Below are 17,500 nucleotides of genomic sequence, written 5' to 3'. Positions count from 1 at the left end.
TAAATCTACCCTACCGCCTACTGGTGTTGGCCAGAGGGGCCGATGGCGCGATATGGCAGCCTGGCTTCTGTCAGTCTGTCCCAGGGCAGCTGTGGCTACAACCGTAGCTGCCTCCACCAGTGTGTGAATGTGAGAGTGACTGAATAGTGGCATTGTAAAGCGCTTTGGGTGCCTTGAAAAGCGCTATATCAATCCACTCCATTATTATTGTTATTATTAAATTACTTACAAGTTTGATTTGTCAGCAACTTTCTGCCAGCCCTCTCTCCTTGCTTTTGCAGCCTTTGCAGTGTTCCCTTGCGTTCTGATTAAACTCTGAAACTCCTGAAATCCCTCACTCAAGAGTTCTTGCTCTGCTGCCGAAAAATACCGAGCCGAGCGCGCTCCGTCGACATTTTCGCCGACCAATCAGAGGGTTGCCGATCAATGTTTCTACTATCGATGCGTAGCCCCTTTTACGACACCCAGTGATGTCACATTACTGCGTCCAGCTGTAGTAATCGTCAACAACAGGTGTGTTCGGAGAACCGGATTAGCGAGCTCAGAGTTAGCGCGATGATTTGATCTTGGATGTTTCATTTGATCTTGGATGTAGTAAGCGACGTACGAAGAACGGGCCCCTGGTTGCTTCGTTTTGTGTTGTTCTGTTTTGGTGTTTGTAAACATTTAAAAAGAAAGTTTAAAAAACTCTTTGGGTTTCCAAAGGATCTTTTGGAGTGGTTGAATTTTAATTAGATCTAAAAATTTGAATCTACAAATGGCTGGACAAAGTGCACCAACAATATCGATATAATAGACTCCAATTTGTTCATGGGTTAGCATGTCTTTATCCTGTTTTCCTTCTCTCACCCCAACAAATCACAGCAGATGGCCCCGCCCCTCCCTGAGCCTGGTTCTGCTGGAGGTTTCTTCCTGTTAAAAGGGAGTTTTTCCTTCCCACTGTCGCCAAAGTGCTTGTTCATAGGGGGTCATATGATTGTTGGGTTTTCTCTCTAGCTATTATTGTAGGGTCTACTGTACAATGTAAAGCGCCTTGAGGTGACTGTTGTGGTGATTTGGCGCTGTGCAAATAAAATTGAATTGAAATACAGACAGTGTTTTGTGACAACTTCCTGTTATCCACTGCTTTCCCCCTGAGTTTCCCAGACATCAAACAACTGGCTCCAATCAAACCTGACCTGCGAGCGAGTCCAAAGTTTGAAATGTCGGTCAAAGAGAGTTTGGCCATTCATTTGGAATGCCTCGCTTCCTGGTATTCCCAGCAGCAATAGTGATAGCGGCAGTGTCTTGTAGAAAAGACGGTGCCCTTGTCGTTGTTGTCACACCACACCTCACAACTGTTGATTTGGCCACTCCTAGTATTGTAGCAGTTTCTCAGATGTTTTTTTTCTGTTTTGGCAGATTAAGGATGGCTTATTTCACCTGCATGGAGAGCTCCTCCTGATGTCTGTTCACAGCAAAATCTTTTGTTTCATTGTTTTTGTTCATTAACAACTTGAAAACTGTCAGTGTGACAACAGTAAAGAGAGCCTATAACACAATAACTTCAGCAAGTTAGAATGAATAAACGACTCATATAAATGTGCTGTGTCTCATTATGAGTGATAATCAGCACCACCTTCCCCACTTGCATGTTTCATATTCGTGTGTTTGTCTAAAAGGAGGATTTTACTCTACAAGCTCATGTCCAGCTATTCTGTGATCAGCTGCTGACACAGTGACGTCAGACCTGGTTTCCTGCTGATTCACAGATGTGGGAACAGCTGGCAGAGCTGCTTCATGATGACATCAACGAGTCACACAAACAGGAACAAAGATGCAACACTTTCAGACCCTCGGGAGAAAATAAGTGAAGAATTTTATTTTCGATAATTCATCGATCAGTGATTTGAAGGAGGAAAAAAACTCTGTCACGTGACTTTGTGTTTCCCTGCTAACAACATGGCTGCGGAGGATCTGCCGTCTGAGTTTGACGTGGTCATTCTGGGCACAGGTACTCCAACACCTGGTTTTAGGCTGTCTTCTATCCCGGACCATGTCGTGGCCGGGGCTCGGTCCGAAACATCCCGGGATCCCGGTGTAAACCGGACAAAACAGGGGTATGAGTAGGGATTAGCTTGCAGCTAACGGCCAATGCATTTTCAATAGCAGCGGCTAGCCGTTAACCCTCGGCCAGCGGTTAGCCCCTGGATACATACATAGACTCAGCGCCCATAAGATATATTTTTAATAAATGTCTGATCACTCATTGATCACTTTAATAGGCAGGACAGCGGCTGTTGGGCTGACGCTAACGTTAGGTGCTTTAGCTTTTATCAGGGTTAGCTCGCAGTGCCGCTAACAGAGGCTAGCACTCCTAACATCCATCTGTTTCTTATGGATAGTAAGCTAACGGCTAGGCTACGTGATGCTAACTGTTTGTGTGCCAGGATGAATCAGCTGTCTGTGTGATCGAGTTATGGTATCGGAACAGAACCACTGAATCACTTTGAGTCCTAATGATCGACAGTCAATATTTAGGGTTTACTTTCATAATTATCAGTAGTAAAGTGATCACATGTTATCAATAACCTGATCGATACAGGATCAGTGCCTTCTTCTCTCCTTATCTCCTGTCCTTCATTTGTCTCTCGTTTGGTTCCCTCATCTACTTGTTTCCTTTTTCTTTTCAAGTTCCTTGTTTCCTTTCTTCCGTTTCCTGACCTTGTTTCCTTGTCTCCTGCTCTTGTTTCTGTCCTGTCCTTGTTTCTAATTGTTCCCTCTCCTCCATTCCCTGTTTTCTTTCCTTGGTTCTTGTCCTAGGGCTGCTCGATTATGGCAAAAATGATAATCACGATTATTTTCACTGAAATTGAGATCTCGATTATTTGACGATATTTATTTAACCCTTTAAGACCTACCATAGAACCAATTCCGCCAGAGCTTATATTATTTTTTTACATGTTGTAGTGCCATTGGGAGCATTTCAAGTTGTTATACATCAATACAACTGTTATAGCCCATATTTTAATAATATGTATGCATTAAGTCCATAGTAACTACATTAATTGCAAAAAAGTGCAATAAACTAGAAAAAAAATTGAAAATCATTTTTGTTTTTGTTTTTTTACATATATTTCTACTTGGAGAAATTTAAGAGGTTTATCCCTCAAAGCTTTAAATGCAAAAAATAGTTTACAACAACAGGGGATTAATTTTGAGTGTCTTCATAGTTTTATTTTGGAGATACAGCAATTTTTATATACTGCAGGAAAAACTAAAAAACAATCCTATGATTCAAATTTGCAAAGAAAACAGCAGGTGCATCAAAATAAACTATTTCCAGCAGTGCAATATGAGTCCTAAGCATCCCAGCAACTATTCAGAAAAGTCAAACATGACTTATAAAAACACCAGTATAGGTTTTTAAGGCCTACAAGTAAAAAACTACATTTTCCGCGAAGATGACGTCACTTCCGGTTTCTGGCAGGAAATGGCGGACATTCGATAGTTCGCGCTGACGTCTGTTTCACTGTGGGAAGTGTTACGAACAGCTGATCGGATCGGCAAAGCGTGTTTCTGGAATATTATGTTTTTGTTGCTGCAAGCGCTTTTTATGCAATTTTTGCAAAGCTTTATGTGGAAGGAAACCGTGACCGAGGACAAGCTGATGGCATCAGATGTAAGTACAACTCCTCTGGTTTCATATGCAAAACAAATTATTGCGCTAGCTTACGCAGTTCCGGTTCTACAGGGATTTAAAAATAGTTACACAAAACGGAGCGTGCTGCTTAAAAGGTTAACAATAACAATGTGTTGAATAATGACTTTAAAAAATATAAAATAGTGTGCAAATACTAATAACAGTGCAAATGTTTGCAATACAAGAAAAATGAAAAATGTAAACATCTATGTTTAGTGAACTTTGCAGTGTTGCTCTGTGGTGCAGCTACGACACCGTAGCAAAGTTTACACACTGTGTCTACTTGATCCACGTCTGACTGAACCCATAATGTTTCCACACCACTGAAGTTTTTTTTAACCCCTCTTTTCAACCAACGGCAGTCACTCTCCTCTCCAAATAACTTCTGCTTAGCTTTCCGAGCTTCCCTCGGGTCCTCTTAATTGTTGTGACACGTGTTCGAAACGAGAGGTGCGCTTGATTTGCCACATGGAGCAGCGCAAGAGTAAAGCACGAGGGAGGGGCTAATAATCGTCTCAGTCACTTTTAATGATCGTTGAAAGCCCAGATCGTAATCGTGATTAAAATTCGATTAATTGAGCAGCCCTATCTTGTCCCCTTGTCTCCTCTTTTTGTTTTCTCTGCTATCTTGACTCGTTGTCTCCTTGTTTCCTCTCTCCTTGTGTCCTCCTCTCATGTAACTTCTTGTCTCTTTTCCTTGTTTTTCTTCCTAATTGTGCCTCCTAGACGTCTTTTTGTCTCCTCTCCTTCTGCTCTGTCCTTATTGTTTCTCCTTGTTCATTCCCTCCTCTGGTATCTCTCCTTGTTTTGTCTCCTAGACTTTTCTCCTTGTTTCCTTTCCTGTTATTATTGATGATAGATTTTGTGTGCAGGTTGTGCTGAGGCCTGGTTTCTGTCTCCTTGTTTCTTTTCCTAGCTTTCTCTCCTTATGTCCCCTCATTCCTGTTGCCTGCTGCTGCTTATTGATTATTGATTGTGTGATCAGGTCTTGCTGAGTCGGTGGTGGCAGCCGCGTGTTCCAGAGTTGGACAGAGAGTTCTTCACGTCGACAGGTCATTACTTATTCATCAAGAACACTTACTGATTAATAATCAATGTTATCAATTACAGAATGTTTTCAAAGGTGAGGTAAAATCAATAAGTATCTGCTGAATTGATGTATTTGTTTATTGATAACTGAGGGCGTTGCTATAGAAACGCTTTCACATTACAGAAATAAAATATTTTATCAGAGATAGATCAGTCAGTTAGATCAATTGATTGATGTCAGAGTGTCAGAATAAGAGCATAGAGCGATGCTTTTATTGTGGAAGTGACAGCTTCCTGTGTGTCTTTAGGCGGAGCTACTATGCAGCCAATTGGGCAAGCTTCACCTTCAACGCTCTGCTCACCTGGATACAGGAGCATCAAGTAAGAGTTACTGATTGTCAGGTTGTTGATTTGGTGGGCGGGGCCAGATGCCCAACAGGAAGTCATCAGTGAGTTTCCTGTGTGTTTGTAGGCAGAGTCTCTGTCAGAGGAGGTCCAGGATCGGTCAAGCTTGGTGGAAGAAGGGGAGGAGCTGATCTACCTGTCAGGCTCAGACTCCGCCTCCATCAGTAACCTGCAGGTGTTCTGCTACATCAGGTAAACTCCTGCATACCTGTAAGGTCACATCAGCTAGAGATCAGTTTATTGATTAAGGTATCAATACGTCTCAGTGAAGAAGCCGAGGAGGAGGAGGAGCCTCCAAACACCACAGAAGAAGAAGAGGCTGGAGCAGCAGGTGAAGACGCTGCTAAAGAGCCATCAGAGACCGAATCAGCAGGTCTGTCTTATATTGATCCTGTATCGACTCTCTGAGCTTCGATTAGCAGGTTTTAAACCAATCAGCTCTTTCAGGTTCAAAAGAAGAAGAAACAGGTGAGGCCGCTGAGGGAGACGAGCAGGTGAGGAAGAGCAGCCCTCCCCTGACATTCACATCAATTCCTGATTGGCCGAACAATAATAACTGCATACTTCCTCCAATCACAGGCTGCTCAGGAACAGGGGGAGGAGCCAGAAGCGGATCAGCCACAGCCCTCTGCTCCTCCCAGCCAATCAGAGCCAACCAGGAAGAAAATCAGCTACACCCAGCTGGAAAAGGAAGGACGCCGGTTCAACATCGACCTGGTTTCTAAGGTAACATGACATCAGCACAACAAAGGACAGTCCTCTCGGCCAATCGTGCCCCTCGGTGTATCCCACTGCTTTTTGATTGGTTGTTTGACCCGAGCTCCGGTTGCTTCATCTTCATCTCCCTCCAGCTCATGTACTCTCGCGGCTCATTGGTCGACCTGCTCATCAAATCAAACGTCAGTCGCTATGCAGAGTTCAAGAATGTGACCAGGATACTGACCTATCGCCACGGCAGCGTGGAGCAGGTACGAGCTGCTCTGTCTCTGTGTGTCGGTCATGTCTGCATGAGAACAACAGAAACAACAGTCGCACTCAGAAGAGTGAAATCAACACAACAAACACAGGTGTCATCACATCAGCACCTGCTCTGACAGGTCGAAACTCTTCACAAGCTGACAGGTCACAGCCTCGTACTGTTGTGTGAACTACTTCCTCTATGTTCGTGTAGGAAACAAAGTCAATGTTGAGGTGAAGTAGGTCTTAAATGGTTTTGGCATCGACCTGTGAGAGTGGCCGCTGTGTCGCCTCCACGTTTGGCTCGGTGATGGTGCCAGTGACCGGGCTTCTCTTTGCTGAGCTCAGAGGTCTGTTGTCTGTCAGAGACGGGTTTGTTCAGAGGTCTGTGAGGGTGGTCTCGGGCCTGGGCAGCTAAGTTTGGTTGACCTGCGCAGGCTGTTTTATAAGAGTCAAACCATTAAACTGCACGCTGATGACAGCAGCTAACCTAGCAGGTTCTGTCGGGACTGAATTAGATAAATAATAAACACCTGTCTGCGCTCACCTGTCTGCGCTCACCTGTCTGTTTTTAGGGCTGCCACAAATGATTATTTTGAGAGTCGACTAGTCACTGATTATTTTTGCAATTAGTCGAGTAATCAGATCATCATCCATTGGACATAAAACTTACAGCTTATTGCACCAGCAGCATCTGCTCTTATAGAACTATCATTAGCTTACAGCTTTAAGTGTTTAAGGTCTGTGCTAACTAAAAATAAAGACAAGATGATAGTTTATTAAAGATTGTCTCGGTTAGGGATGGGTATCGAAAACCGGTTCTTTGTTGTCCCACACGGCGCCTAAGCAGCTCAAACGCTCAAAAGTTTGGTTACACTTTACGAGAACGGATGACAACAGGGCAACTTGCAACACTTGCAAAGTAGAGATTTCATTTAAGGGAGGAAACACTACGAATATGCAAAAGCATTTGCTCACAAAACACACAATGACCTTAAATGAATGTCGTGTTTTTAATTCCGGACTCGTGAATCTCAACCCAGCAGCAGCGGTAACGTTTGCACGTCCTCTCCCGTTAATGCGGCAGGTAAATAATCAACTAACAGAGCATATTATGTTAGCGCGATCTGCCTTATTACAAACCTGCCATTACTGTGCATTTAGTGACCATGATGAGAGAGACAGAGTCTGGCTCAGATGCTGGCAGCTCTCGCTGCAGTCTACCGGCAGCGTCTCCTTTCAGGCCGGGATAGACGAATGTCACCGAGCAGAGACTCAGTTTGTGGTCAAAGGTTTGCACCCGTTTGCCACAGCAGGTGATTTTCAGTAAGTGAATGTGTTTAATTGTAGGCAGGGACATTACTGGATATTCTTGTGTAATTGCTACAGAATAATTTATGTTATACTTTGTTATTGCTACAGAAGAATATTTATTTTATTATTTTACATTTACAATCTTTTTCCTGGGGATCCTGTGACACCCCATTGAAGAGCCGTAGGCTGGATCTCTTAAGATCTCACTGCTGGGTTTGTAAGGCCATGTTACTCCTAAATTTCTATCTTGTTCAAAGAGAAGATATAAAACAAAGCTCTGAGCTAATCGACCTTAGTGTTCTCCTTTTTTAAAAAGAATCGATAAAGAATTGAAAATGGAATCGGAATCGTGAAAATATTATCAATACCCATCCCTAGTCTCAGTGGAGTTTAATAAACTCATCCGTCTGCTCCTTGCTATCTAAAATATAACAGGACACCGGAGTAAATTCTCCAGCATCTCACACTTCTGATGATCAGCTGTCTGCTTGACGTTTATTCTGCTGTGTAGAAACTTTAATCTCAGCCAAACCGATTTACTCAGGAACAAATAAAATACTGAAAAAAGCCAAACAATAACATTTTAAGTTATCTAAGTGACTCATATATCATGTTTAACCTGAGTAGTGAAAGACGGCGGTGGGTTTGAAAACGTTTTGCCGGGAGTCCGGTGTTCTCACGGCTCTAGTTAGCCTAGCCCCCGGCTAGCTATCGAGCTAGTGGGTAACAGACGTCTCCGAAAACGTCGGAGTGCTTTTGAAAATATGCGGTGTCCTGATAAACTGAGCAGATATTTGAGGTTTACACAGCTACATTCTCGCCTGAAAATATGTTAAACGTTTATTTTGTGACCCAGAAAGAATAATAAGAGTAATATTAAAACTAACTAGCTGCCGCCATTGTTGGAAACTGAGCTGGGCCGCGCTATGAATTCTGGGATAGGTTGGGCCATGAAGGATACACCCGACCCATCCTTCAAATTTGGACCGTCTTCGTCGTGTCGCTCTTACGTAATCGGCCTACAAATGCGGGCACAGGAGGATGCGAATTTGGACACAGCTATGATAACGGACACAGCTGCTTCTTCTTCTTCTTCTTCGGGGTTTAACGGCAGCTGGCATCCTTGTACATGCAGTGCTGCCATCTTCTGTTTCAGTCCGGTATTACACTCTTAAATCCTGCTACTTATTCCTGCGTCTTTTGTGATCTTACAAAGCTTCAAACGACGCGTCGACTATTAAATCAGTCGTCGACGATTTTGATGGTCGACATAATCGTGACTAGTCAACGTAATCGTGGCAGCCCTACTGTGTTTACCTATCTGTGCTCACCTGTCCGTCAGGTGCCCTGTAGCAGAGCAGACGTGTTTGCAAGCCGTCAGCTGTCTGTGGTTGAAAAGAGGAAGTTGATGCGCTTCCTGACTTCCTGTGTGGAGGAGACGGAGGAGCACCAAGGTGAGATGCCTCACCTGTCCACCTGCTGACATCATAAGGTCACTCTCACCAACATCAGATGATTGTGGGTAATGATGCACTTCCTCCCCATCCTCTAGCTTACAACGGTCGGCCATTTTTGGAGTTCCTTCGCGAGCAGCAGCTGGGCGACAACCTGCAGCACTTCCTGCTTCACTCCATTGCCATGGTGACAGAAGACACACTCACCGAGGTGGGGCTCACCTCCACGCGCCACTTCCTGCGCTGCCTGGGTCGCTATGGCAACACTCCCTTTCTGTTTCCTGTGTACGGACTTGGAGAGATTCCCCAGTGTTTCTGCAGGTAAGAACCAGTATTACAGTACTACTGTCAGTGAGTACTACTGTGCTCAGCTAGCAGGCTACTCTGCACCCTGAGTCGCCCAAAGCTCACCTGTTGCGAGAACTGTTCGAGTTCTGATGTATTGAGTGTGACGTGGACGTGATGAAGCCACCAGAGTGACAAACGCGATGAGTAGCAGGGTACAGGTAACCAGGTACGTCGGTCAGATCCGAGGCGAGGATCTGAGTCTCGGCTGTGTTCTTTATTCTTCTGCAGGAGCAGCTCTGCATGATTCATGGGTCATAATAATCTTTCTTTGTCTGATGCTGGGCCTCTGTGCAGCTGCTTTAGCCCACTTCATTCTAATTGGACAGCTTCTGGAAGCCTGCAGAGGGGCAGCAGCCTGTACTTGGTGGTTCATGAGCTGATTTTACTTGTGTGATTATTTTAGTTTCATTAGCAGTTTTTTTTTTTCCAGATGGAAACAGATGCTGAGCGGGCTCAGAAAAAGGTCAAAGGTCATGTGACAGATGGTAAATGGCCTGTATTTATATAGCGCTTTACTAGTCCCTAAGGACCCCAAAGCGCTTTACACATCCAGTCATCCACCCATCCACACACTGGTGATGGCAGCTACATTGTAGCCACAGCCGCCCTGGGGCGCACTGACAGAGGCGAGGCTGCCGGACACTGGCGCCACCGGGCCCTCTGACCACCACCAGTAGGCAACGGGTGAAGTGGACACAACGACCGAGACTGTCCAAGCCGGGGCTCGAACCGGCAACCTTCCGATTACAAGACGAACTCCCAACTCTTGAGCCACGATCGCCCCACAGATGCTGTTATCACACCTACACACACACTCACACACACAGATTCCTGATTAAAGGAAAACAGAGCACTGTGTGTGTGATTTGGCTCGCCATCAAATAAATGAGAACACACACACGCTGTGATTAACACATGATGACACATTGATGTTACGTGTGTGTGTTAGCTCTGCGTGAGAAGGTCGACACAATCTCTCTCACACACACACACTTACAGCTGAGTGGAGTGTGTGTGTTTAATGAGAGCCCTTTGCTCTGATTTATGGAGCAGCTGTAATTTCATTATGTTATTAATCTATGGCGGTGCTGGAGGGGGAGGGGCCAGTAATACAGACAGACAATTGGCTGAGACACCACGGTAACCACACCATCAGACATCCTGCTCCATCCATCCATCCATCCATTCGCTTCTGCTTATCCTTCCGCTACTACTGCACATTCACCCAATGTATATACTACATATATATATATATATTAGGGGTGCAACGATATTCGTATCGATATTGAACCGTTCGATACAGTGCTTTCGGTTCGGTACGCATATGTATCGAACAATACAAAATTTTTAATTTATTTTATCAACTTTCCTTCTGACGATGCTGTCTGTGTTGAGCGCTCAGTGAATCTGCGTTCGACTACTCCGCCTAGGCTCGACAGTGCAGCCTAGGCGGAGTAGTCGAACGCAGATTCACTGAGCGCTCAACACAGACAGCATCATCAGAAGGAAGAGCGCAGGGCAAGCTAGCGAGACAGAAGTTAAGCTCTCCTTACAACATGGACCTCCCGCACCCTCATTCAGATCTGGCGTTTGGAATTATTTTGGTTTTCATGTGACGTATGACCCTGAAGGTAAGCGAGTCATGCACTAAAGTAAAACAGTATGTTGGATGTGCCATGCAATGCTCAATTACATGGGTGGGAGCTAGTGTGTTAGCGCAGTTAGCTCGTTAACGTGTTGGCCGTCTAGCCCCATGCACAGGGCGATCGGCGGTAGCTCGTTAACGGAGATTTGCCGTGTTGTGGCGTTAAGGTCATTTCAACGAGATTAACCTGAAAGCACTAGTGGGAACACAACGAATATGACTGCACATTTACGCCGACATCATCCTAGTGCAAAGACAAAAACAACAAGCATGCTACTAACTTTAGCCGAGTCATTTAGACAGCTGTTAGCATGTTTAATATGTTATATGTTTAATATGCTGCTGAGAATATAGCCCAGAAGAAGCGGATAGTATAGCTTTTATTTTGGAAAGAGACATTTCTCTGTAATAAACTCTCTTTTCCAAAGATGAGTGATTCCTCAATCAGATACAGGGCTCGCAATATCGCTAGCCCGACGTCCCGGGGCTAGCGATCTTTTCAGTCGGGCTACCAAAATCTATCTCTGCCCTGCCCGTCGGGCTATTGTAGGAAGGAAAATATATGTCAATGCTTTTGCATTCTTTCAGAAATGTAGCTGGGTAATTATGTCATTGGCATCGGTGAGCCACTGTCAATATGTGACATATTGAAGTCGCGTTTGAATTTGCGCTTGTTTTTTTGCTTTCACTTTGCAATGACAGCACTGATCTGTGAGTGATGATAATTTGTGCACCAATTCCTCTGACATAGTCTTATTAATTGTTAGCTTACTATGCAAACATGACAAGTGAAATCTCCCGCAGCTTAAACATGTGAGAGGTTGATCGCGCAGAGAATCGCTGAGCTTATGTGAGTGAGTGTGTAAAAGCATTTCAGTTCTGCTGAGCCAAATAAGACAGGTCAGGGTGAAGAAGTGACAGCCAAAGAAAAGCTTACCACAAAACGGAGAAGTTATGACAAATCAGACTATAAGGCAAAAAGAAAGTGCAGCTTTATGGTTTCATGGACAAAATAATTTCTGTGGCTGCAATATGACGAGCTAAATAACCAGGGCTGCACATAAGTGGTCCGCAGGTGCGCATTCGCTGTCAAAATAAAAAACACGCACAAGGGTTAGGGTTAAATTTAAAAACTGTACTTTTGAGTTAAAATATATATTTATAATTTTAATAAATGACAAATTAAAAAGGCATGAACATTTTTTTTGTATCGAAAAAATATCGAACCGTGACACCAAAGTATCGAACCGAACCGAACCGTGAATTTTGTGTATCGTTGCACCCCTAATATATATATATATATATATATATATATATATAACAACACCCAGCACGCCCCTGCGTGCGGTTTATCCTTCAAGCTCGGGTCCTCTACCAGAGGCCTGGGAGCTTGAGGGTCCTGCGCAGTATCTTAGCTGTTCCCAGGACTGCGCTCTTCTGGACAGAGATCTCCGATGTTATTCCCGGGATCTGCTGGAGCCACTCGCCTAGCTTGGGAGTCACCGCACCTAGTGCTCCGATTACCACGGGGACCACCGTTACCTTCACCCTCCACATCCTCTCGAGCTCTTCTCTGAGCCCTTGGTATTTCTCCAGCTTCTCGTGTTCCTTCTTCCTGATATTGCTGTCATTCGGAACCGCTACATCGATCACTACGGCCGTCTTCTTCTGTTTGTCTACCACCACTATGTCCGGTTGGTTAGCCACCACCATTTTGTCCGTCTGTATCTGGAAGTCCCACAGGATCTTAGCTCGGTCATTCTCCACCACCCTTGGGGGCATCTCCCATTTTGACCTCAGGACTTCCAGGTTATACTCGGCACAGATGTTCCTGTACACTATGCCGGCCACTTGGTTATGGCGTTCCATGTATGCCTTGCCTGCTAGCATCTTGCACCCTGCTGTTATGTGTGCTGGATTGTCTCTGGGGCATCTTTACACAGCCTGCACCTGGGGTCTTGCCTGGTGTGATAGACCCCAGCCTCTATGGATCTTGTACTCAGAGCTTGTTCTTGTGCTGCCATGATTAGTGCCTCTGTGCTGTCTTTCAGTCCAGCTTTGTCCAGCCACTGGTAGGATTTCTGGATATCAGCCACCTCCTCTATCTGCCGGTGGTACATACCGTGCAGGGGCCTGTCCTTCCATGATGGTTTCTCGTCTCCCTCCTCTTTCTTGGGTTTCTGCTGCCTGAGGTATTCACTGAGCACTCGGTCAGTTGGGGCCATCTTCCCAATGTATTCTTGGATGTTCCTTGTCTCATCCTGGACTGTGGTGCTGACACTCACCAGTCCCCGGCCCCCTTCCTTCCGCTTAGCGTACAGCCTCGGGGTGCTAGACTTGGGGTGAAACCCTCCATGCATGGTAAGGAGCTTTCTTGTCTTTATGTCAGTGGCTTCTATCTCCTCCTTTGGCCAGCCTATTACCCCAGCAGGGTACCTGATCACGGGCAGGGCGTACGTGTTGATGGCCCGGATCTTGTTCTTACCATTCAGCTGACTCCTCAGGACTTGCCTGACCCTCTGCAGGTACTTGGTGGTTGCAGCCTTTCTAGCGGCCTCTTCATGGTTCCCATTCGCCTGTGGGATCCCCAGGTACTTGTAACTGTCCTCTATGTCTGCAATGTTGCCTTCTGGTAGTTCAATCCCCTCAGTTCTGACTACCTTCCCTCTCTTTGTTACCATCCGACTACACTTCTCCAGTCCGAACGACATTCCAATGTCATTGCTGTATAGCCTGGTAGTGTGGATCAGTGAATCGATGTCTCGTTCACTCTTGGCATACAGCTTGATGTCATCCATGTACAGGAGGTGGCTGACAACTGCTCCGTTCCGTAGTCGGTATCCGTAGCCAGTCTTGTTAATGATCTCACTGAGGGGGTTCAGGCCTATGCAGAACAGCAGTGGGGACAGAGCATCTCCTTGGTAGATCCCGCACTTGATGGTGACTCATGCTATGGGCTTGGAGTTGGCCTCTAGTGTTGTACGCCACATCCCCATTGAGTTCCTGATGAAGGCTCTTAGGGTCCCATTGATCTTGTACAATTCTAGGCATTCCAGTATCCAGCTGTGGGGCATTGAGTCATAGGCCTTCTTGTAATCAATCCAGGCAGTGCACAGGTTGGTCAGTCTGGTCTTGCAGTCTCGGCTGACTGTTCTGTCTACCAGTAGCTGGTGTTTTGCGCCTCTGGTATTCTTGCCAATTCCTTTCTGTGTCCCGCTCATGTATTGACCCATGTGCCTGTTCATCTTAGCCGATATGATGCCTGACAGGAGCTTCCATGTAGTACTGAGGCAGGTTATTGGTCGGTAGTTGGAGGGGACCGGTCCCTTCTTGGGGTTCTTGGGGATCAGGACCGTCCGACCTTCGGTTAGCCATTCCAGGTGTCTCTCGTTAACTAGCAGCTGGTTCATTTGTGCTGCCAGACGCTCGTGGAGTGCAGTCAGCTTCTTCTATATATACATATATATATATACACATATATATATGTATATATATGTGTATATATATATGTATATATATATATACACATATATATACATATATATATGTGTATATATATATTAGGGCTGCCACAAACGATTATTTTGATAGTCAACTAGTCACTGATTATTTTTGCGATTAGTCGACTAATCAGATCATCATCCATTGGAGGTAAAACGTACAGCTTATTGCACCAGCAGCATCTGCTCTTATATAACTATCATTAGCTTACAGCTTTAACTGTTTAAGGTATGTGCTAACTAAAAATAAAGACAAGATGATAGTTTATTAAATTTTAATGACATTTGCAGATTGTTTCGGTGAAGTTTAATAAACTCCTTGCTATCTAAACTATAACAGGACACCGGAGTAAATTCTGGAGCATCTCACACTTCTGATAATCAGCTGTCTGCTTGACGTTTATTCAGCTGTGTAAAAACTATAACTTTAATCTCAGCCAAACCGATTTACTCAGGAACAAATAAAATACTAAAAAAAGCCAAACAATTACATTTTTAAGTTATCTAAGTGACTCATATATCATGTTTAACCTGAGTAGCGAAAGACGGCGGTGGGTTTGAAAAAGATTTGCCGGGAGTCCGGTGTTCTCACGGCTCTAGTTAGCCTAGCCCCCGGCTAGCTATCGAGCTAGTGGGTAACAGACGTCTCCGAAAACGTCGGAGTGCTTTTGAAAATATGCGGTGTCCTGATAAACTGAGCAGATATTTGAGGTTTACACAGCTACATTCTCGCCTGAAAATATGTTAAATGTTTATTTTGTGAACCAGAAAGAATAATAAGAGTACTATTAAAACTAACCAGCTGCCACCATTGTTGGAAACTGCGCTGGGCTGCGCTATGAATTCTGGGACGCTGCTTCTTCTTCTTCGGGGTTTAACGGCAGCTGGTATCCTTGTACATGCAGTGCTGCCATCTTCTGTTTCAGTCCGTTATTACACTCTTAAATCCTGCTACTTATTCCTGCGTCTTTTGGGAACATACAAAGCTTCAAACAACGCGTCGACTATTAAATCAGTCGTCGACGATTTTGATAGTCGACGTAATCGTGACTAGTCGACTAATCGTGGCAGCCCTAATATATATGTTCTTCCTCTTCCTCTACACCCCCCCCCCACCCCCTCAATTTTTTTGCACATGTCGAGGAGCGTGTCAGGCTACATTTCACTGTGTGTTATACTTGTATAACTATGCATGTGACAAATAAAGAACCTTGAACCTTTTCAGGGTCGCGGGGGGCGCTGGAGCCTATCCCAGCTGTCATAGGGCGAGAGGCGGGGTACACCCTGGACAGGTCGCCAGTCTGTCGCAGGGTCAACACACAAGGACAAACAACCATTCACGCTCACATTCACACCTAGTGGCAATTTGGATTATCCAATTAACCTATCCCCACAAGCTGCATGTCTTTGGATGGTGGGAGGAAGCCGGAGTACCCGGAGAGAACCCACGCAAACACGGGGAGAACATGCAAACTCCACACAGAGAGACCTGATGGTGGAATTGAACTCAGGACATCCTGCTCCTTAATCCTTAATACTGCCTTAATAAAACTTTTATTTTGAAAGTCTCGCTGGAGGTCAGGAAGTGCGTGTGGTGTCCACATACTTGTGCACAGACAGGTCACATGTTCTCCTGCGTGCTGATTGGCTGCTTTGTTGTTGTGTGTTTCAGGATGAGTGCTGTGTTTGGAGGGATCTACTGCCTGAGACACTCGGTCAGCTGCCTGATCGTGGACAAGGACTCCAACAGGTACACCTGCCGTACCTGCAGTACTGTAGTACTGTCGGTGCTCTGTATAATTCTGTAGTACTGGTACTGCTCTATGTAGTACCTCAGCCAGCACGTACTTGGCTCGACTTGGTTTTAAGTGTTTTGCCTAAGATAGCTGATAGTACTGGTACTGGGTACTTTATTAGTACCTACTCAGCTGGGGGTCCGAGTGAGGTGAGTCAAGCTGACAGTGTGATGTCATCAGACTGTGAGTGATGTCACTGGATGGGTCACAAGAGCAACTCCATCACTAGAATCGTAAAGAGTAAAGCGCAGTAGAGTAGACTGTGACTGACAGCTTCCTGTTGGGCTGGCGTTTGGCCTTCGCTTCCTCCCCTCTGTTCTCTGCTCTGTTTAAAGTCTCGCTCATCGTTAACCTGCGCCGCGTCATGCTGGTCATACAAACAGCACTTCCTGTGGCATTTCAAATTAAATGTTTGTGGTTGGATGTTTCAGGAGAAACGTTTGTTTCTTATACTTCACAGTTTTTCAAATCTAAAGTTGACAGAGAGAAAAACCAGAGTTATAAAATCAAACATGGAGGTGAGGAAATATGTGTTTACATCAACCCCACATCCCTGTCCTCTGACTGTCTCCATGGTAACACATACACATATGTGCATCATGCTAAACTGCAGGGTGTGTTCGTTTGGTTTGGCCACGCCCCCGAGCGTTTCTGGAGCTTTTAATTGGCCGCTGCTGTGAATCACTTCCTGCTTAGTTATTATCATTTGTGTTTAACCTTTAACTTAATTAAAGGCTGAACAAAGAGCACTGATCACACAGGCTGCCACGGCAACCACTCTGTGTGTGTGTGTGAGAGAGAGAGGAACCTTCCTGTGCTGAGCTGTGATTGGACGATAATTTATGATCAGTAAAATATTCAATTTATGGAGAGGAAATGAACATCATAATTTAACCTCTGAGGCTCTTCATCAGCCCGCGGCTGCCTCCCCCTCCTCCTCTCCCTCCTCCCCCTCCTCTCTGATAGATGACTCCTCTCTGCACGCCTCCCTCTCTCTCTCTCTGTCAGTGTCTCTCTATCATTGTTTGCAGCCTCATCAGTTTTCTGATTAAATGATTGATTGACAGGCAGGTTTGTATATGGAAGGTCACACATGCACACAGACACACACACACGCACACGCATAGACACGGCCTGTTAGCCTGTTAGCATCCCTCCTGGTAAATTAAAGTTATAAATCACAGGCGGCAGTAATCAGATTACTCTGGGTCAGCTGCTGGTTTCCTGTGTTTGTACTGAACCACAGACGACTGTATGAAGCTAAAATCAGACAGATTGTCGGTGGACTGTTTGTTCTGATGTTCGCATCATTTCCTGCAGTGATGACGGAGCTCGTTTTTATTCTGCACTGGTTCAAATGTAACCAGTCA

At 45.1% G+C, this 17,500-nt stretch overlaps 1 protein-coding gene across 3 annotated transcripts in view; it reads left to right on the top strand.

Annotated features, from left to right (window-relative positions):
* The first annotated feature begins 1,716 nt into the window (after nt 1-1,716).
* Nucleotides 1,717-17,500, top strand: part of chm (CHM Rab escort protein) — a 23,772-nt gene continuing 7,988 nt past the window's right edge. For 2 of the 3 annotated variants that reach the window (XM_026180960.2, XM_080307631.1), the window contains exons 1-11: nt 1,717-1,993; nt 4,668-4,734; nt 5,020-5,092; nt 5,184-5,308; nt 5,383-5,489; nt 5,564-5,610; nt 5,696-5,842; nt 5,968-6,084; nt 8,730-8,841; nt 8,940-9,162; nt 16,007-16,084. In XM_026180960.2, the coding sequence (XP_026036745.1) occupies nt 1,942-1,993; nt 4,668-4,734; nt 5,020-5,092; nt 5,184-5,308; nt 5,383-5,489; nt 5,564-5,610; nt 5,696-5,842; nt 5,968-6,084; nt 8,730-8,841; nt 8,940-9,162; nt 16,007-16,084 (1,148 nt within the window). In that variant the 5' untranslated portion in view covers nt 1,717-1,941. The remainder of the gene's footprint in view (nt 1,994-4,667; nt 4,735-5,019; nt 5,093-5,183; nt 5,309-5,382; nt 5,490-5,563; nt 5,611-5,695; nt 5,843-5,967; nt 6,085-8,729; nt 8,842-8,939; nt 9,163-16,006; nt 16,085-17,500) is intronic. The other variant, XM_080307632.1, reaches the window with a different exon arrangement.

The sequence above is a fragment of the Astatotilapia calliptera genome, chromosome 10 (assembly GCF_964374335.1).
Source record: "Astatotilapia calliptera chromosome 10, fAstCal68.1, whole genome shotgun sequence".
NCBI lineage: Eukaryota > Metazoa > Chordata > Actinopteri > Cichliformes > Cichlidae > Astatotilapia > Astatotilapia calliptera.
This window is presented reverse-complemented; position numbering and strand designations above follow the sequence as displayed.